The 22,941-nt window shown below is 36.2% G+C and overlaps 1 protein-coding gene across 1 annotated transcript in view; it reads right to left on the reverse strand.

The window, feature by feature from the left end:
• Positions 1 to 22,683, reverse strand: part of LOC142525591 (synaptotagmin-2-like) — a 45,966-nt gene extending 23,283 nt beyond the window's left edge. The window contains exons 1-4 of the mRNA XM_075629910.1: positions 22,369 to 22,683; positions 21,421 to 21,519; positions 21,295 to 21,345; positions 21,102 to 21,225 (exon numbers count right to left, since the gene is read on the reverse strand). Coding sequence (XP_075486025.1) covers positions 21,102 to 21,225; positions 21,295 to 21,345; positions 21,421 to 21,519; positions 22,369 to 22,488 — 394 coding nt within the window. The 5' untranslated portion in view covers positions 22,489 to 22,683. The remainder of the gene's footprint in view (positions 1 to 21,101; positions 21,226 to 21,294; positions 21,346 to 21,420; positions 21,520 to 22,368) is intronic.
• Between the last annotated feature and the right edge of the window lie 258 nt (positions 22,684 to 22,941).

Here is a 22,941-nt window from a genome sequence, read left to right on the forward strand (position 1 = left end):
TAATGAGTTACACTGGATTTCTATAACAACTTGAGTTAATCATTTTCGTAAAACGAGGATGAATACGAAGTAGTTGCTATAGGAGCCCATTGCGCAGTCACGCAGGCGGGGGCACGGGCTCGGGGAGTGACAAAACTGCTGAGGCACCAAGTGGTCAACTTATCACCAGGATCAGTCTCAGAGTTTATTTGTACAAGAAGAGGCATTAAATGAAGTAGCTGAAGACGTGGACCAAGATGATTGCATATGAGCACTAGCAGTTGTAAATATCAGTGGGAATGGAAAATGTAAAGCCCCAGCTTTTGCTAAAGAATTCTCTCCTGAACAACCAATTGCGACTAACATAATTCTTGACAGCATACTATTCAGCTTACAAGATCTTGGATCTACAGTCTCACAAGTCAAGTCTACAAAACTTCGGCATTCCTTAAGTCTTGACACTTTTAAATACCCTACTATGAAAGACTTAAAGAAGCTGATGAAGTATTTATCTGCTCCATTCTCAACAGTTAAAAAGATGAAAAGAAAATCAGTTACGACACCTAAATTGATCATCTCCAAGGATCTACCTAGAAACGAGATTGATTTTTTGCTTACAAGCCTGTCAAAGAAAATTGATTTTGTACAAAATCAGTTAGCTAAAATTTATGCTCAAGTCAGTTCAGCATTCCTTCTCTTTTCCATAGTGGTGGGTGTTGACAAAAAGGATGAAGAACATAAGAAGACAACAGAGACAAGCAAGAAGAGCAGTGATCCAGATAGTACAACTAACAAAGTACCAGTTGACAAGAAAGTCCAGAAATGACCAAGTGTCTGGCATCAGTTATACAATCTGAGGAGCATCTGTATATACATTATAACTTTTATTTTGAAATATTTATGCGAATATGTACTTACCTCTTTCAAAATTAATGAAAATTTCTTTCTTATTTTGTACGAATCTGTACATTTCTGAAGATTTATTTTATCTACAGTTTCAGAAAATCAGTAAATATCAAGAATATCATGATAATCCAGTGAAACAGTTCAGAAATATAATTATTGTCAAACACCGAGAAGGGAGAAATTGTTGGAATTTATAAATTTTAGACTTTGAAAAACTGATCAGAAAACTTGAACTAAAGCAATAACTAATATGAAAGAATGTAACTGAATTAAGGAGATTTATCAATTATGGACCAAATAGAACTGAAGTAATCAGACTAAAGTTCCCAAAATATTTATTAAAGTGTCAATCTACTGCATCACAGATTGACGAACTGATACAAGATCTGAAGAACTAAATGTGTTATTCGCAGAACTAATAAAGCTTAACAGAATACTGAACTGGAACGTTCAAACTGAAAAGATATCAGTTAGAACTGATGTAGTCCAGCTGAACTAATTATTCGACCAGTTTGACTCCTGATCAGTTATCCACGTCATAAGTTTCAATTTGAATCTCAGTAGATAAACTGACAGTCTGTTCCAAAGCAGAACAGATAAAACAGAATAGTTTGATTCATTGTATCTCTGTTCGAAAAAGCCATCTACATGGACTAAAAAATGATTCAACGTCTATTAGTCATTAAATACATTCAATGTGACCGTTGAAATAGAATACTATATATAGCTGATGCGTTCAGTTGGAGAAAAGGTTAACGAACAATCGACGAACAACTACAATGAGAACAAATCATCTAGTTGTGATTCACCTTTGATTTTATTCAGTTTGCAAATCGTAAATTCTAACTCACACCTCATTGATTTATTCGTAGCATTCAGGCTACTTATTTGAGCTATTCAGTTATCAATTGATAAGTGAAAAGAAAACCTAAGAGTTTCAGTTTGCCATTATTTATGTCCAACTTAAATTGGTTATTACATTTCATTGTAATCAATCAAAGTCTTTTAGTGAATTTCTATCTTTGAGATAGAAGGGGTGACCTACGAGCAGTTGAAGTATCTGAACATCCATAAAAATCTTTGTGTACATCATTTTATTCATTCACTTATCACAATAATGTAGCCATAATATTCAATCTATCTTTCATTTTGTTTCCGCACTACTATTAGTTAACGGGTCGAAATTGACATACTAGAATTCAGGATCAGTTCCTTGAAGAACTGATTCTGTAATGTCCAAAATTCAGCCCACGTAAACCGCATGCATGCAAATTATATAAATTGCTTAAATGATTTATTAAATTGATATTTAATGCTTAAATAATACGTAGTATATGATTGAAGGTCTAAGTTCTTTATTTAATGAAATTTAAAAATTTTATTCGAATGTTCAATTCGATAATAGGCTGGGGAAAAGAGACCAGGGGACGAATTAGATAAAATAATTTTTTTGATAAATGTTTTTAAGACTTGATAAAATGATTAAATATGATTACATTTTTCTAAAAATGCTCGAGTCCAAATTATTTTATGGGACGAGCTGGATTTTATCTGGGAAGCCGGTTTTAGCCAAATAAAGTAATATTAAAGGCCTAAAAATTATTATTTTTGAAACAAATTTTGTAAACTTTTATTTTTCAATTAAATAGGTCTTAATGAGCCTAATTTATCTAAGATTAGTGGGCCTAATTACTCCTAAACCAAAAAAATCCAAAACACTAACCCATTAAACACCTAAATTTCAAAAATAATAAATAAAAAAACCTAGGGCTCTTGAACTCAAAAGCATCCGAAAATACACACACACTTCACACACAAATTTTAAAAAATTTGGAGAGAAAAATCAAGGAGTTTTCGTCGCTCGTTCGTCCCTCTTTGCAACCCACACCATTTTAAACGCAAAGGCATACTCCTAATCTTTATTAACGCACCATTCAAATCATATTATGCATGATTGACATTTGTTAGCATGAAAATTATTTCAGTACAAATCGCTTAATGTTTTGATGATTATTTTCAAACTTTTGATGCTTTTATACATGTATGATATGTATTCTGAATCCTAAGGGGTATGCTGCCAATACAAGACGTTAAAGGGCTAGGAAAAGTGTCTCTTAAGGAACAAAATGAGGGCTGGATGAGCAGGTAAGGAGTCGTGCATGGTGAAGGATAGAACCTAGGGTTTTATGGGTTTCGCTTGAGTCTTAGGGCTTGGATAGGAGAGGTGCTGCTCTAGGGCTTGACTAGGTTGGGTCACAGTCCCACGTAGGCTGCATCTAGGGGCTAGGAATAGTCCAAGCATGGCTGGACTTGTGGGCACGTGAGGAAGGGGCCACGATCGGGGGCGTCATCTACACTAGGTTACTGCGCACGTGGCTCGACGAGGGTTGGGGCTTGTGTGGTTGCTCAAGGTGGTCTAGGAGGGTTCAAACATTGTCTGGGTCCGGTCTGGTCCATGGTGGCTCGATGGTGGCTCGGGCTTTTGGGGAAGAACATGGCTTGTTGGGAGATTAAGGCCCGATTTTGGCTAAGGAAGGGAAAGAGGCTCGAACCATGGTTCACGGGGTGTGGTTCAGTGGCTCATGAGGGTATTTTAGGTATGAAAATTCCATGGTTAAAGTTTGGGGAAAAAATATTAAATTTAGAATTAAATTGGAATTTAAAATGCTTCACGATTAGTAAATAGGAAAATAAATCTAAAGGCTCGGGTTTATGTCTAAGAAAAATACTAGAAGTTAAATTTAAACTTACACAATGATTTGGTATAGACTCGAGTCAATAAAAGTAAGAAAACATCAAAATCGAGAATTTTATGGGCCAAGGTTAAAATGATCATTTTACGTCACGAGTAGTTGGAAAGGTCTGGCAAAGCCCCAAAGAATCATAATACATGCTAGATTATATTTAAAACATTTTATGTTAAAATATGTAATTTTATGATATATGCTAAAGTTGTACGCTTTTTCCTTGAAATATGCTATTTTACGAATTCTGAAGGACACGATATTTTATGAATAAAAAGGAAAGAAAATATTTTGAAGGATGTGAATTGACTGTGAAAATTATGATATAATATGATCGGAAATATTGTGAGGGACAAGGTGTTAGAGTAGGTGCACGTCGACACAAGTGTTGGCCGAGTGTTCACAATGAAACTCTATGTATAAACAGTCTTTATTTTAATAATATTTAAAATTATTATTTTGGCACTTCTTTATCTGTATACCCATGCTAGTTGCATAGATAAAGTCCTCGAATGTACAAATAGTAGAAAGAATATGAGATGCTCATATGATGAGTATCATGAAACTCATATTTGGAATACTGTATATTCTAAACAGTTCCTAGTCGATTCAGCCGCCGCTAAGAAGGATATAGGCCGCTCGAGTTTGAGAATAGTATCTGCGATGTGAGTACCATGTTTCATTGGTAGGGGATATTGTGATGTCCGAGCATGCAGATAGGTGCTCCTGGTAGCGTGCACTGAACAACCCTCCATAAAGAACTTTCCAAGTGGTTCTCACTTATCGAGTGGAAACGTACTAGTTTATGGTTGTACACCATTAGTCCTTATGACCCGGGACAACATTGAGACTCTATGTGCTAGCATTACACTTTGACTTGTTTACAGACTCTCATGGGGTCATCAGGTGGCAAGGTTAGGTGTTTTGTCGAAACATATAGGAGTCGATGCATTGTAGTCGGGGATTCACCGCTTACCTTTGGGTATGGATATCCTATGTGATCTCATGTGTATGTAGTTTGAAATATCTGATCAGAGTATGGTGGTAATTATGAAAGGGGTTTCATATATTACACCATCGATGCAACTACGATATGACACATAGTATCGATTCATTGACAACTCTCGATATACCAATGGTTGTCAAATCGGTCGGGATATATGAGTTGAAGGGACCGTACTGTACGCTAACCATAATAGAATGGTTCTTGCAGGCACTATCATTTGATACCTAGGGAATCATGTAAGCGATGCTGCTAGGCGTTTAACATGATTGGTTGGGTATTATCAGACTTGAGTTCTGATGTTCTTGTTATCAAGGAGTTGATAAGTAAGAATGGAGCAATTGGGGTATGCTCGTATAAGGACATGTTTAGTCCGAATCACATGAAGATGTGAACCCACGACTAGTTGTATCAATGAACCATTGAGGGCCACACAAGTGCTAGCTTTCTAGATCCCGTTGAGAAGTAAAATAGTTCAATGTGTTGAACGGCTTATAAAGGAGTTTATAAGCGTAAGAAAAAATAGAAGTATGACTTCTATAAGGAGAATGTAACTTTTAATTTGAGGAAGTGTTCCTAAATTAAAAGTTGGCCAAGAAAATAATGTATTTTAAAATTGTGATTTTCATAAACATTATTATTGACTAAATTAAATTAATTCAAGTGTTGAATTAATTAAACACTAGTGGGCCTAGTAGAGTCCAAATAATTAAATTAATTCAAGTGTTGGATTAATTAAATAACATTGGGCCTTGTAGAGCCCAATTAGAAATAATTATTAAACTAGTGGGCTTGAGTAAAATCAAGTAAACTTTAAATGGACTCAAATATGTTTGGGACATTTAAATAAAAGTCCATGAGCCTTGTAACTTGTTACAAGCCCAAGTCAAAAGCATGCTTGGGAGGTGAAGAGTTGGGGAATACTTTTTCATTAAAAAATTGCATGGCATGCTCATGCACCTTTTACTTTTTCACACACCAAGACAACTCATTCATTCCTTCCCTCCCATCTCACTTGGCCGAAATATTGGTGGATTTTGCTTCAATATTCTCTCAAAAATTTTGTTATTCAAGTTGTTGAGGAATTCATATACTTTCAAAGAAAATGCCTTACATTTTCTAGTGCAAGTGTAAGGTGGTTCTAGCTTGCAAGTGGTGGGCTTGATTTTGAGCAAGGAGTGCTCATTGGAAAGCTTGTAGATTGGGTCATTCCTTTCAAGAGCTTAGTTTTTAAAACTAAGTTGGATCCATCATCAATCCTTTGTGATTGATAGGTAAAATTTTCTTAAACACTCTATGTATGACATCTTGGTGTTTTTCGTATTTGCTACACATTATAGCATTAGGGTGCTCGGTTTTCTCGTTGAAAAACATTTTTGAAACTTCCGTTGCGCTTTCGGGCACCTTAATCGATCATCTTTCAAGTGGTACCATGAGCTATGGATACTATTTTGTGTAGCATATACATAATATTATATTGAGGTCGATTTCTAACCGCATGAGATGAGTTTTTGCAACAAAAATCAAGGCCGTCTTTGGGGAAATTTTGGGCAGCAAGGGCAGCCCCAAGGGCTGCCTGAACCCCCTTTTTTTCAAATAAATTTTTTTTTAATTTGGCCGGAATCCCGCGACGGCGATGACGACTAGGGTTTCCAAAAGTGTTTTGGATTATCAAAGTGTTATGGGCCTTGAAGTTGTTGGACCATGAGATAGCAAACATATTTGTGAAATTTAAATGGGCCAAAATGTTTTTGGTGAAAAAACGATTTTTTGGGCCCTTAAGTTTAAATCCACAAAAGTTGTACATATTATCTCATGAAATAAATAATTGAAGTTGAACTTTAATTATTTATAGTAAATTGTGATTTACAAGAAATTCGGTTATAAATAAATTAATTAGAAAGTAGACAAAGGATTTTGTATACTTTGTTAATTTAGTTTATAATCGTGGCGGTTAGTGATTGGATCAAGATATATAATATTGGATCAATTAATTACTGTGATAATTAATTGATGGTGTATGATATGTGATATTATGCATGAAGGATGATCAAAAGCCCAAGACCAATTTGCTAGGTGTATGCTAGGATATTTTGTGTTGAATGATTGTAATAATTATCAATTTATAAAGTGGACTTGATTTATGGCCCATTCCCACCCCATGAGATGTATCCCTATTTGCCATGGATATTTATTTGTAAATATTAGAATAGTGGAAGATCAAGATTGGAAGATGGTGGCCTTGATGATTATGAAGATCGAAGACATGTAAATATTGGAAGCTTATGTAATAGTTGCATTTGCATCCCATGCATTTTCCTGGGATTGGACCTAGGCCCGTGCTTAGCTCACACGGGCCATTAGTATTGGGGCGATTGATCATCCTTATTTTGTTTACTGTTTATAATATATGCATGATATATTATAAATAATCAGTATGTGCGTTATTATTATGATAATAACAAAGTTGCAATGAATCAGGCAAACATACGATCAAACATGGCGAGCTTTTAAATAAAATTAATGATAAGACCTTTCAAAATTAAAAACCCTCATTTTGAATAAGATTCAAAATTAATATCAAGCCCGAAAAGGGGAATTATAAAGTTGTTTATAATTTTCATGTCTTCCATCGACAATGGGTGCATGATGAACGCTACCCGTACTCGGGGCTCGGCTCATATTATTGGGGGAGCCCTGGGTGCCGGAAAGCTGTGACATCCATTGACATGGTGATGTGAATTACGTGGAACTCCCATGATTTCGGCTCATATTATTAAGGGAACTCATGGCGACCGTCCATTAAGGTTCAACATCGATGGGTAAGGCTTGACACGTAAAGATGAACGACGTCATATTATTGGGTCCTAATCAAACGTGAGACAAAAGTTTACGTAGAGGGTTGCATGGTGATGCAATTGAAAACTACCTTTTAGGAATTGTGATTGGCTGATTTTATTCGGGATCATAATTCGCTAATTGGACCTTGCGTACCTACTGAGGAAAGGAGTTTCTCGTTTTCACTAGAGGGTAGTGAAAGATGTCAAAACAGTGGGAGTAAACATTTATAAAGTAAAAGTCTATACTTTATATCTTATTAAATATTTTAAAATAGTCATTAACATTTATCTGTTTTACTTTTCAATACTTTTTGACAATGTTTTTGATTCGCAATCTACTATCTGTAATACTCGACAAACACGTATTAACCGGACCTAATTACCTCAATTGGCTAAGAAATCTAAAAATCGTCTTGAATTCGGAAAGGATAGCGTATACACTTACTAAGTCGCCCCCTGTTGAGGCTCCGACTGACTGCACTCCTGAGGAATTGCAGACTTACAAGGAATGGTGTGACCATGACTTGAAAGCCAAGTGCTATATGAAGGCTTCTATGAAAGATGAGAAGTCGGTTCTTTATGTTGGCTCTTCATCTGGTACGAAGACTGGTCCACCTGGGAAGGGAAAGAAGCGTTCTTTCCAACAGTCCCAAGAAGAACGTGCCCTTGAAGAGGCAAGCTCCGAATCCCGTTGTGGCAGCCACACCAATAAAGGCTGACAAGACTGCTGATATTTATCATCACTGCAAAAGGCCTGGACATTGGAGGCGTAACTACAGAGAATATCTTGCCCAGAAGAGTTCTGGAAACGGTATGTTCTATATTGAAGTAAACATTTCAATTAACTCTACTTCTTGGGTATTGGATATCGGCTGTGGCTCACATCTCTGTAATGATTTACAGAGGATGGGAAGAAGTAGGAGACTTAAAGAAGGTGAGACCTTCTTGAGGTTGGGCAATGGAGCAAGAGTTGCTGCCAAGACCGTGGAAAATGTTTACTTATTGTTGAACAATTATTTTAAGTTGATTTTAAGAGATGTTTTGTTTGTACCAGATTTGGTGAAAAACATTGTCCATTTCTATGCTTGATAAAAATGGATATTCTTGTTTATTTAGCAAAGGTATTTGCAACATTTACAAGAATGAATGTTTAATTGGTACTGGAGAACTTGAAAAACGATCTCTATAACTTAAATTGAAAGATATTCCACTAAACAATGTCCAAGCAATAACAACAACAAACAAGCGAAACTAGATACTCTAAATTCGGCACAATTATGGCATGCTCGATTAGGACATATTTTCCATAGAAGGATGAACAAGCTAGTGAGAGTGGGCATGTTTGATATGTCTGATATTAATGCCTCTCACGACTTGTGAATCCTGTCTAAAAGGAAAGATGACCAAAATTTTCTTTAAGGGCCATGTGGAGTGAGCCAAAGGGTTATTGTATTTGATCCATACCGATGTGCGCGGTCTGCTTACCATCACCACTAAGCATGGACATGCCTACTTCATCACCTTTACCGATGACTTTTCGAGGTATGTGTATGTGTATTTGATGAAATACAAGTCTGAAGCCTTTGAAAGGTTCAAAGAATTCAGAAGTGAAGTAGAGAAACAGTTGGGACGAAGCATCAAGACACTTTGATCGGATCGAGGTGGTGAGTACTTGAGTGCCGAGTTCCAAGAGTATCTTAAGGAGAATGTGATTCTCTCGCAGTGGACTCCGCCCGCTACACCACAGTTGAATGGTGTTACGGAGCGTCGTAACCAGACTTTGATGGACATGGTTCGGTCTATGATGGGGTTCACGGAGTTTCCGCCATCCTTTTGGGGATATGCGCTTGAGACAACGGCACTGTTGTTGAACAATGTCCATTCAAAGGCAGTTGATAAGACACCATATGAGAAATAGATGGGTAAGCCTCCCAAATATTCTTATCTTAGAATATGTGGATGCCCTGCTTATGTGAAGCAGTTAGTGGGAGATAAATTGGATAGTCGATCCATTTTATGTTACTTTGTGGGATATCCAAGGAATTCTGTTGGATATTATTTCTATCATCCCCAAGAAACAAAGGTGTTTGTTTCTAGGAATGCAACCTTCTTGGAAAAAAATTTCTATTGGATAGAAAAGGGGAGATGATAAAACTTGAAGAGGTTCGAGAGACACCCACAATTGAAAAACCCAGACCCGAAGAGCCAAGAGAGGAGATACTAGCTCCTAGAAGATCCGAGAGAGTCTCAAGACCACCTATGAGGTATGGTCTGCTTCTTGAAGAGGGCCATGATGAGCCTAACCATGGATGTGATCCAAGGACATTCATGGAAGCGTTATCTGATGCCGATTCATCTAAGTGGCTTGAAGAAATGGAATTTGAGATGAATTCCATGCATTCGAACCAAGTGTGGAATCTCGTGGATCCACCTGAGGGAATTGTTCCCATAGGGTGTAAATGGATTTACAAGAGGAAACTTGGGGCGGATGGGAAGGTATTGACCTTCAAAGCGCGATTGGTAGCAAAAGGATATACTCAAAGACAAGGAGTTGACTTTGAGGAAACCTTTTCTCCAGTTGCAATGTTCAAGTCCATAAAGATATTGCTAGCCATAGCTGCATAGTATGACTATGAGATATGACAGATGGATGTTAAGACAGCCTTTCTTAATGGGGATATTAAGGAAGAGATTTACATGTCTCAACCTGAAGGGTTTACATCTGTCGGAAGTGAGCATATTGTATTCAAACTTCAGAGATCTATTTATGGTCTAAAGCAGGCATCTAGGAGTTGGAACCTTAGATTCGGTAATACAATCAAAGAGTTTGGTTTTACTAAGAATCCTGAGGAACCCTGTGTGTATAAGAAGGTCAGTGGGAGTGCTGTGACATTCCTGGTGCTTTATATTGATGACATTCTACTCATTGAAAACGATGTAGGAATGTCGCAATCAACTAAAATATGGTTAGCGAGTAAGTTCTCGATGCAAGGACTTGGGTAAAGCATCTTTTCTATTGGGAATACAGATCTATAGAGATAGATCGAGAAGATTGTTTTGTCTCACCCAGTCCACATACATTGATACCATCGTGAAGCGTTCTCGATGGATGAGTCCAAGAGAGGACATCTACCAATGTGTCATGGCGTGTTCCTATCCAAGTCTATGTCTCCCAAGACTGATGCAGAGATAGCGGCGATGACACGCATTCCGTATGCATTTGCAATTGGTAGCATCATGTATGGGATGATATCTACACGTCCTGACGTGGCTTTCGCACTAAGTGTAGTGAGTAGATATCAATCGAACCCCAGTCTTCCACATTGGAAAGCTGTGAAAGACATCCTCAAGTATTTAGAAAGGACCAATGAATTGTTCTTGGTCTATGGGGGTGGGGAACTGAAATTGGAAGGCTATACCGACTCTAGCTTCCAAACCGATATCGATGACTCGAAGTCAACCTCTAGGTTCGTATTCATGCTCAATGGTGTTGTTGTCTCTTGGAAGAGTTCCATGCAAGACAGTACTGCGGATTCCACCACTGAGGTCGAATACATTACTGCATCAGATGCAGCAAAGGAGGCTGTTTGGATAAGAAATTTCGTCCAAGAGTTGGACGTCGTTCCTATGGAGTTGCTCCTGTCCCGATGTTGTGTGACAACACGGGAGCTATAGCTCAAGCAAAGGAGCCAAGGTCTCATCAAAAGTCCAAACATGTATTGAGAAAGTACCACATCCTCCGAGAGATTGTGGAAAGAGGAGATGTCTCGATTGACAAAGTCGGCTCCGCAGATAATGTTGTTGATCCACTAACTAAGCCTTTACTTGGACCATTATACGTGAAGCATCGCGAATCGATGGGTTTGAAGCATATGGGTAGTTGGCTCCAGTGCAAGTGGGAGATTGTTAGAGTAGGTGCACGTCGAGCCAAGTGTTGGCCGAGTGTTCACAATGAAACTCTATGTATAAACAGTCTTTATTTTAATAATATTTAAAATTATTATTTTGGCGCTTCTTTATCTGTATATCCATGCTAGTTGCATAGACAAAGTCCTCGAATATACAAATAGTAGAAAGAATATGAGATGCTCATATGATGAGTATCATGAAACTCATATTTGGAATACCGTATATTCTAAACAATTCCTAGTCGATTCAGCCGCCGCTAAGAAGGATATAGGCCGCTCGAGTTTGAGAATAGTATCTGCGATGTGAGTACCATGTTTCATTGGTAGGGGACATTGTGATGTTCGAGCATGCAGATAGGTGCTCCTAGTAGAGTGCACTAAACAACACTCCATAAAGGACTTTCCAAGTGGTTCTCACTTATCGAGTGAAAACGTCCTAGTTTATGGTTGTACACCATTAGTCCTTATGACCCGGGACAACATTGAGACTCTATGTGCTAGCATTACACTTTGACTTGTTTACCGACTCTCATGGGGTCATCAGGTGGCAAGGTTGGGTGTTTTGTCGAAACATATAGGAGTCGATGCATTGTAGTCGGGGATTCACCGCTTACCTTCGGGTATGGATATCCTATGTGATCTCATGTGTATGTAGAGCCCAATTAAAATAATTATTAAACTAGTGGGGTTGAGTAAAATCAAGTAAACTTTAAATGGACTCAAATATGTTTGGGACATTTAAATAAAAGTCCATGGGCCTTGTAATTGTTACAAGCCCAAGTCAAAAGCATGCTTGGGAGGTGAAGAGTTGGGGAATACTTTTTCATTTAAAAATTGCATGGCATGCTCATGCACCTTTTACTTTTTCACACACCAAGACAACTCATTCATTCCTTCCATCCCATCTCACTTGGCCGAAATATTGGAGGATTTTTCTTCAATATTCTCTCAAAAATTTTGTTCTTCAAGTTGTTGAGGAATTCATATACTTCTCAAAGAAAATGCTTTACATTTTCTAGTGCAAGTGTAAGGTGGTTCTAGCTTACAAGTGGTGGGCTTGATTTTGAGCAAGGAGTGCTCATTGGAAAGCTTGTAGATTGGGTCATCTCTTTCAAGAGCTTAGTTTTTAAAACTAAGTTGGAGCCATCATCAATCCTTTGTGATTGATAGGTAAAATTTTCTTAAACACCCTATGTATGACATCTTGGTGTTTTTCGTATTTGCTACACATTATAGCATTAGGGTGCTCGGTTTTTTTGTTGAAAAACATTTTTGAAACTTCCGTTGCGCTTTCGGGCACCTTAATTGATCCCCTTTCACAAGGTCCCAAAGGGAGCCTGGCGATCGTATTTCCACTTACGACGAGGCCTAGTGCCCGTCCCCATGCGCAATGGTGAGCTAAGACTGAACAGTCGCCCACATGATGATACGATTACAACTAATCACTTTTAAAGATCAAACTTCAACCAAAATGATATACGATGATGGAAAGTTTTACGATTTATGATTTATTTATGTTTACAAATTTATGCTAGCTATTTTATATAAAAGTATGATTTTTATGCTTGTTCCTGTATATGTATTATTTTGTTACTCGCGTTTAGAACGTTCTGAGTCATTATACTCACTAGGTTTCGATGGTTGCAAGTGAGAATGAGATTGAGGGAGGCGCTGACGCTTCAGTGGATCGAGTCCGCCATTACACTCCCGAGGGACATTGATTTTCCGCATTTACTTATTAGTATTTAATGTTTTTACGAAAAGATTTTGAGGATTTTCTATTAGGGTTTCATGCCCTATTTTGAAGTTTAATTTTGGATATTTTTAAATGTTGACGCATGATTTTGGTTGTTGACGTTTTATGGATTTTTATGCATTTAAGAATTTGGAAATATTGGGTTATTTTACATGGCATGTTTCGAATTTTATATAAAAAAAATTGAAGTGGGATTTTTAAGTTAAAAAATAATGTACGTTTCAAATTCATATCCGAAAAGATTTAAAGAAAGAAGTGTTTATTCAACCCCTTTTTTCTAAACACGTCATCTATATTAACCAATCCTAATAGCTTTATATGTTCATGAGTTGGTTAAAAACATTATTTCTATTTCTATGCTTGATAATGATGATTATTGTTGTGTTTTTGCTAAAATCATTTGCAATATTTTAAAAAATGAATGTTTGATTTGAAGAAACGAATTAATGAATGATCTCTATAACTTAATTAAAAGATATTCCATTGAACAATATCCAAGCACATATGAAAACAACAACAAACAAGAGAAAATTAGATGATCCAAATCCCGAGAAAATATGACACGCTTGACCCATATTTTCTAAAGAAGAATGCACAAACTAGTGGGAAAATGCATGTTTAACTTATCAGACATAAATTTTTACCTACTTGTATCCTGTCTAAAAGAAAAAACGACCAAGAGTTCTTTTAATGAAAATGTGTAACGTGCACATGGTATATTGGATTTCGTCCACACAGACATTTGTGACCCGCTAAGTGTTAGCACAAAATATGGGTAATCCTACTTTGTTATCTTTATTGATGAATATTCGAGGTATAGATATGTCTACTTGATGAGACACAAATATGAAGCATTTGACAAAATCAAAGAATTCATATCAGAAGTGGAAAAACAATTAGAAAGGATTATTAAGATACGCCGATCTAATCGAGGTGGAGAATACTTGAGTACGGAATTCTTGGATTATCTAAAAGAGATTTGGATTCTCAAACAGTAGAATTCACATATGAATGGTGTTTCTGAACGTCGTAATCGAACTTTGATGGACATGGTTCGATATATGATGGGATTCACAGAATTTCCTACAAAGTTTTGGTGCTTTGCGCTTGAAACTGTGGCAATGTTGTTGAATAATGTCCATACAAAAATAGTGGATAAAACACCATATGAGATATGGATAGGAAAAAACTCCCAAATTTGCTTACTTGAGAATAAGGTGATACCCTGCTTATGTAAAGCGGTTAGTTGGAGACAAATTGGATAGTAGATCCTTTTTGTGCTACTTTGTAGGATAACCAAAGAATCCTGTTGGAGATTATTTTTATCATCCAATGAAGCAAAAATGTTTGTTTCAAGAAGTGTCACCTTTCTAGAGAAGGAATTTCTATTAGATAGAAAAAGTGAGATGATAAAACTTGAAAAATTCAAGATACTCCATCAACTGTAGAAGCTGAACCTAATCCCCAACAACCATTAGTTGAAGTACATGCACCTAGAAGGTCTGATAGGATTATTAGACCACATGCTAGATATATGATTCTCATGAACAATGACATGATGAGACTTGTGATGGATGTGATCCAATGAACTTCGAAGAAGCGATATCTGATAGTGATTCATCCAAATGGCTTGAAGCCATGTTAGTCTGAAATGGACTCTATGCATCCAACCAAGTCTGAACATTAGTGGATCTACTTGAGGGAATCGTTCCTATAAGATGCAAATGGATCTACAAAAGAAAGCTTGGGGCAGATGAGAAGGTACTGACCCTCAAACAAAGATTGATTGCAAAAGATTACACTCAAAGGCAAAGAATTGACTGTGAAGAAACTTTTTCACCAGTTGCTATGTTTAAGTTCATTAGAATACTACTAGTCATAATAACATGATATGATTATAAAATATGGCAAATAGATGTAAAGACAACATTTCTCAATAGAGACATTAAAGAAGATATTTATATATCACAACCTGAAGGATACATAACAGTATGAAGTGAGAATAAAGTATGCAAACTTCAGAGATCAATGTATGGTCTCAAGCAGGTGTCAAGAAGTTGGAACCTCCGATTTGACAACACTATCAAGGAGTTTGGTTTTTCTAAGAATCTTGAGGAACAATCTGTGAAAAAGTTATTGGGAGTGTAGTGACATTCCTAGCACTTTATGTTGATGATATCCTACTCATTGAAAATGATGTAGGATTACTGCCATCAACTACAATATGGTTAGCAAGTAAATTATCCATGAAATACATGTGTGAAGCATCCTATATATTGGGAATACAAATCTACAGAGAAAGATCAAAGAGGATGTTGGGGCTTACTCAAGCCACTTATATTGATATAATTTTGAAAATATTCTCTATGGAAGGGTTTAAGAGAGGATACTTACCAATGTGTCACGCTGTTACTCTATCTAGAGCAATGTGCCCCAAAACTGATGAAGAGATAGAGATGATGACACGTATTTCATATGCGTCAGCCATTGGTAGTATCATGTATGTTATGATATCAAAACACCCTGATTTTGCTTATTCACTGAGTTTTAGAAGAAGATATCATCCAAACTCTTGTTTAATTCATTGGAAAGTTGTGAAAGATATTTTTAAGTACCTAATAAGGACTAAGAACTTGTTCATGGTCTATGGGGATCAGGAATTAACATTGGAGTGCTACATAGATTCTAGCTTCCAAAGTGACGTAGATGATTCGAAACCGACTTCTGGTTTTGTATTCATAATCAATGGTGCAGTTGTCTATTGGAAGAGTTCCAAGCAAGACATCATTTCAGATTCCTCCATAGAAGCTGAATATTTTGCTGCATCTTTTGCAGCAAAATAGACAGTTTGGATGAGGAATTTCATCCAAGATTTGGGAGTTATTCCTAATGGAGTTGATCCAGTCCTGTTGTATTGCGACAAAACTGGTTCCATGTTACAAGCAAAAGAACGAAGGTCTCATCAGCGATCCAAACATGTACTGAGTAAATTCCGCATCATCCGAGAGATTGTGATAAGATGAGATATTTCAGTCAAGAGAGTCTCCTCTGCAGATAACGTTGCTGATCTACTAACAAAGCCATTGCTTGGACCATTGTTTGAGAAGCATCATGAAACAATTGTGTTGGAACATTTCATGTTCGCAATCTTAATTTTATTGTTAACAAAACTTGTTATTGTATTTCTAACATATTTACTCACATGTGAAGTTGCAAACACAAGAAGGAAACTGAAACTGAATTTATCCAAACTGAATTTCTGGCGAGTTTCAGTTGATATCTCTCAATTAGATGATTCAAATGAAAATATGCCAACATGACTGATCAAAAAATAAATTTAGAATAAGTCATATTTCACGTCAGTTGGACAAAATCGGATGTTATCTAGGTCAAACCTCTCTAAATGACTAAACTGATTGTACAAAAACAACAATCAGTTGGGTATGAGCAGTTGCAGCATTTTGACCCTATATCGCAACTAGGTTATGGAAATGAATCGATTCAATATGTGTTGGAAATATAAGATGATTATCTACAAATCATCTTCAGAAGTCAAAGTCTGAATCGAAGCATAATATGCTAATAAATGACGATGAGCTACTGGTTTTGAACAAACTGAAATCAGCCTTGCTGATTTCAGCACACTAGCTGAAACTGAACGAGTTGAGCAGCTGACCAGTTGAACTGAACTAGTTGATCAAAGCTGTCCAGTTGACCAGCTGACCAGTTTAGGCTTGTGAAAATATCCAGCAAGGCGAATTTGACCGTTGCAATTTCAAAAACAGTACCAGAAACTTTCCAAATAGTCATATTCTTGTATATAATGTATATATCATTTTTGGGGCCTATAAATACAGCATCTTGAAGATCAATCAAGAGCTTTAAAGGTGATTCAAAGCATGGGCAGTTAGCATGAATAAATTTGCTAGTTGAGAGCAAAAGCCCTTATGTGAGGATAAATTTGCGATGTACACTGTAAGAATTATTCCTCACACATATACAAAAGAGTTGAACTTCAAAGATTAGATGAGTGAGTCTTCACACAAAGACGTAAAACAATGTGTTTGTAGTCTTTGCATATGAGATATTAAACAATATGCTGATTGTTATGTGCTGCCTACAATCTTGAGTGCTAGGAGTTCTAGTTGGGTGCTGTTCCTTCTGGATTGGATTTGTACAAGGTGTTGTATAAATCAAAGTCTTCTAATGAATCCTTCCCAAGGGCAAGAAGGGTGACGTAGAAGAAATTGAAGTCTCCGAACATCCACAAACAAATTTGTGTCTATTTATTTATTACATCTACTTATCATCTCCATTGTTTTACAGATACATTGTTGAAGAATTTTTGTGTATGTTCTTCAAATACCAAAATATTGCTTTCCAAGTGTTTGATAAAATGCATCAACCAAAATTTTTTTACTCATTCAACTTGAATATTTTTTAAATGCTTTACAAAATAATTAATCGATTTCTAAGAAGGATATTCTGAGTGTCTTCCGCTTGGTTTAAAAACCAAACTCGATTTAATTCATCGATGTTCAATATTTCAAGAACCGAGCTATTGTAGCTCCACGATTTTCTCCCAAACATATCATATATAGTGGTATCAGAGCTGATTATTCTTGAAAGAAAATTGAAACTCATTTTTGTGTCAAAATTTCGAATATTTCAGATTTTTTAAACATATATGCCCAATACTGAATTTTCGTGCAGCTTGCATAAATCGTGGGAAAAATGGCATACCTCCTTGCTCGAGTGTCCAAATGACAAACCACGTTTTGCGTTGCAAAATAGACTCGTAGAGGATTACAAAGTTATAAAATTTACAGACTATTTATGCTCGAGACAGTACTTTTCATTGTTGCATGATATGTATATGTACCTTGTTATTACGGTTGAAGTATGTTCAATCTTTAGACTCACTAAGTGTGATTGATACAGATGAGCAGTTTGTTGATGAGGAGACTGGAGGTGCTGATGACTGAGTGGACTGGGCTGGTGGCGCACTGGAAGCCCGAGGACCTTGTGTTTCTTCAACATATTATGATTTTTATAAGAGTTATGGTTAAAACAGTTCAACTTAAACGTTTATGATTTATTCGCTTTGAGGATGAGTAGCTGTCTAATATTGTGTTGATGCTTTATGTTAAACATCAAATGTTTCCGTTAGTCACATTTTCAAGTTAACACTGCAGTCAATTTTATACAGGAGTGGGTTTTATTTTAATGCATGGTTTGAGAAGTATATATATTTATGTGTATGTGTCTTCGGTCAAATGTAGTATGCTCTAAAAAATAAAAATAAAAATTTAGCAGTATTTTAGTAGTAGACGTTACATGCATACCAAGTGTTTGATAAAATGCTTCAACCAAAATATTTTTACTCATTCAACTTGAATAAATTTTAAAGGCTTTACGAAGTATATAATCCGTTTCTACGAAGAATTATTTCGAGTGTCTTCCGCTTAGTTTGAAAACCAAACTCAATTTAATTCATCAGTGTACTATATTTCAAGAAGCGAGCTATTGTAGCTCAACATTTTTCTCCCAAACTGATCTTATCAGATAGGATTAAAGTTTGTGGGTAGTTGGCTCGAGGGCAAGAGAGAGATTGTTAGAGTAAATGCGTTGTAAGCCAACAATTGGTTAACGAATTTATTGACTCGGGTGTAATAAACAATTTTTATTTTAATAAAATTTAAATTTCATGGTTTTATTTTACTTTATATGTATACTTCAGGCAATAAACATAGATAAAGATCTTGATTACACTTTAATACAAATGAATCGTACTTCGATCTTAAAACTCATTTGTAAACACTGTATATTCTAAATTTGTTTCTAGTCGATTCAGCTACCTAAAAACAAGGATAAAAGCCGTTTGAGTTTGAGACAAACATATGTGATGTTGTATACCGTGTTTCATAGTTAGGGCATAGAGATGTCCAATATTGCATACGGGTAATCATATGATGATTGTACCGAACAATTCTCCCTCGGACTTTCCAATGGTTATCATTCATGAAAAAAAAAGTCTGTGGTTATGATTGTAAATCATTAGTTCTTATGACCCTAGACAACACTGAAGCTTTACATACTAGGATTGTGTTTTGACTCGTTTAACGACTTCGTGAGGGTCACAAGGTGGGGAGGATGAGTGCAATTGTGACATGTATAGGAGCCAGTGAATTGTAATCGTTGATTCATTGCTCATATACGGGTGTGGATATCCTATATGATCTAACGAAATAGTAGTGCATGAAATCTTTGGCTAGATTATAATATGTACATTAGGGACAAGATTTCTCTAGTTGTGTATACGAAGACACTATAAATATTTCATGAATGTATCACATAGCTATCGAATCTAAAATACAACCCTCGATGAACCAGTGGTTGCAGATTCGCTCGAGATATATGAGATGAAGGGACCTTACTATATGTTAATCATAACGATTTATCTTGCAGACACTATCAGTGATACACAGGAAATCATGGGACGATGCTACTAGACGCTCTTGCCGTGATCAAATGGGTTTAATCAGAAAATTGTCTCTAACATTCACATGATCAAATGTGGTACATAGAATGAGACAAATAAGAGTAAGCCCGAATAAAAGACAATGTCTCGAATCACGAAGAGTTGTGAACCTACGACTAGCTGTATCCCTGAATCATTGAGGGTCACACAAGTACTGGATCATTTGTTCTCTTTGAGAAAATAAATTCAAAGAGTTGAATTTATATAAAATTATGAGATAGTAAATTCAAGAAGTTGAATTTATGATAATTAAATTTGGAGATGATAAATTCGATGAGTTAAATTTATGGAAAGTTGAAAGTTTAAAATATTAAACTCAATGGTTGAGTTTATGAAATATTAAATTAAATGTAATGAGAGTATGTATAATGGGCTTGTAGGAATACAATTACAACATACTAATTAATTAAAGTTCTTAATGAATTTTTAAGTTTAATTAATTAATCTAGTTGGACTAGTCAAATTAATTAACTAAACCCATTAGTGTTTAATTTAAAAAGTCTAAACATATAATTAAGAAAACTAGGTTAAGGACTCATGATTTTAAAAGGAGACACAAAACCCTAGCCTCCATTGGTGGAAATTTTTGAAAAACTCCTCCAAAATCTCTCAAGTTTTCGACCGCTTAAACGAAATTTTGGGTTTCAGCCGTCAACTTGTTCTTCAATCTCAACATTTATTTTCTTTTATATTTTCTATTGCAATTTAGAAGAGAAACAAATATTTCAGTCGTGGACATGATTAGAGATTGAAAAAAAAAATCTCAAGAAGATCGTTCGTAGGGAATACTACAAGAGCTATATCCACTAATCTCGGAATAGTTGGCACCAAGTGATTTAATCACTCAAGATATATTAATAAATGCCCTATGAATTTTATTTTGTTCAAATCATACGAGTGTCCAAAGACGATATTTGAATGTCAAATAAATTTAAAAAACGTTGAGTTTTGGACATGATAAAATCGATTGCAAACATATGAAACTGTTATTCAATAAATAAACATGCATAATCGAAAGTTCGAGGCGGAGGGACGTGATTAAGGGTGATAAAAGTTTTAGATGATATCAAGAAATCAATGCATCAGTATGAGAGAGTCTACAATATAATTTGTGTCTAGACTTTCGACTCCTCAAGCCATATTGGGACCAGATTAATCTAAAGTCGAGTCGAGTCGAGTCGGACTCGATATAGAGATAAGTTCTTCCAACATCTCTATTCTCCGTTTGCAAGAATCAAACATCATGTTATATTTTTTTAAGGAGAACTAAACTTTTTGCCACTCAAACTAACGTACGTCAGGCGATAGTCTCGCCTATTGGTCGAAATAATTTTGTATAAAACCGATTCGATATTGCTTAATATTTATAACCAAACTACGTGCTTTTGAAAAGAGATGTGGATGTGGGAGTATCGAAGCTGAACCTTGAAATGTCGGCGGAAGGGAGCCCAAAGTCAATGCTTCAAAATCTACTGAATCGATCTTGTATTTTGGAATTTGCTCTGCTATGACTGGTTCTGCTATTTTCTTTGCCATCTTACATATTGCCTGAGGAACTTAGAATCTCAATATAAACGGTAAGCAACGTCGAATTAAGCACATGATACCAGAAGGTACCTTATCTAAATAAGGCCACATATATTCTATGAACTTGTTCAGCCAATCAATCTGCTAAGAGATGTATTGAATTAGAAACTATGAAAACCGGACATAAACAAAATGAATGTAAAGTTAGAAGTGTACCCGGTCATAGTCTGGATTTTTTATCCAAAGAGGTATCTCTGGGATCAGTTGTTGGACGGTTTTAGAATCTAGCTCGGTTAGAGGACGAATATCGGGATCCTGCAGCGTTCATTTCGAACCAAAGTTCGTGATCCATAATAGAAAGAATATGTTACCAGGCTAAAAACTGGCAAATGTTGACAAATTTTAACAGCTGTTAGACATAGTTATCAGGCACGTATAGGCGTGCTTGGGTATGATAAAGCCTAAGCACGCATATGGCACAAGACGGGGCATAATTCTTATCCAAGTGAAGCATCCTGAAGAACAATATGGTATAATTTATGTTGAAAAAACTTTGCCTTGCAGAACTTTATCTTGCATTTCACCTTGTTTTTGTGATCTTTGTATTCACAAAGTTACTTGACCATGCAAAGCACGTCTAAATTGGTGCTTTATTGTGCACTTCATCGAAGGACTTAGTCTTAAATTGTTTTGAGGCATAAATATTGAGCCTCAAGGAGCATCACGTCTAGATCGGCGCTTAACAACTTTTCTATACATATGATTCATGGGCTTAAGATATGTCATCAATATAAGATAACGAAGTATCGTCTAAATTTCAAAATTCTCTCGACGCCTGAAGTGTTTTAGGATATAAACCCAAAATTTTCAATTATTGGTTTATTAGTGGGAGAAATCCTCAAAGTTACATGTCACTTCGCGGACGATTTTCGGTCGTTGACTATCAATATCCGATGGTACACCTTAACAGAACTTATTACGTGAACGTGAACAATATCGCCAATACTGACGTGATAGTACGTAGCTCTTCTCTGGCTTCTCTTCTAGTGTTTTGATTTAAATCATGTCTCCACAAATTAATGGTCGACGTTACCTTTCCTTGTGCAAAACTGTTTATATAAATACACGATTCATGTATATGAAATTGTTTGAAAGAAAAGTGACCTTCACATCATTTGATTGAGGGAGAATGAATAGGTAGTATCCGATCACAAGCCCGACCGTGAGCCCGATTCCGAACGCGAAAGCACCCAATATCGTACTTATAATGCCCATCGCCAACATTCTTTCGCAAAGAATAGACAGTGAAATTCAAGAATGGCATCTGATTATGGACATTTTTCGAGATCAAAATTAAATGTTGATTCAAAGGCGAAATTTTTGGTCCAAGAATGTGCAAACGCTGGAAGAAAACGCACACAAGATGGAAAAAGATTGAATTTCTAGAAGTTGATGGGACGAAAAATGAGGTTGATTATGAGAAAAAGGGAGCAATACAAGGTGAAAATGAATGCATATTCAACGACCCCATGCCTTATGGATCAAAACATAACGGCTTTGTTACTATTCAAGAGCGCATCCCATGCTTTGGACTTTTACCCTTAAAAAAACGATTAAGTGCTTGTTTTGCCAATTCAAGAGCCAGAGGTTGATTTTTCATTCATTATCATTTTTGGTGCCCCATCAAAATATGGTGTTTGGACTAGTACCCTGTTGACTAATCGGTTTTCTCGTGTC

The sequence above is a fragment of the Primulina tabacum genome, chromosome 14 (assembly GCF_025594145.1).
Source record: "Primulina tabacum isolate GXHZ01 chromosome 14, ASM2559414v2, whole genome shotgun sequence".
Taxonomy (NCBI): domain Eukaryota; kingdom Viridiplantae; phylum Streptophyta; class Magnoliopsida; order Lamiales; family Gesneriaceae; genus Primulina; species Primulina tabacum.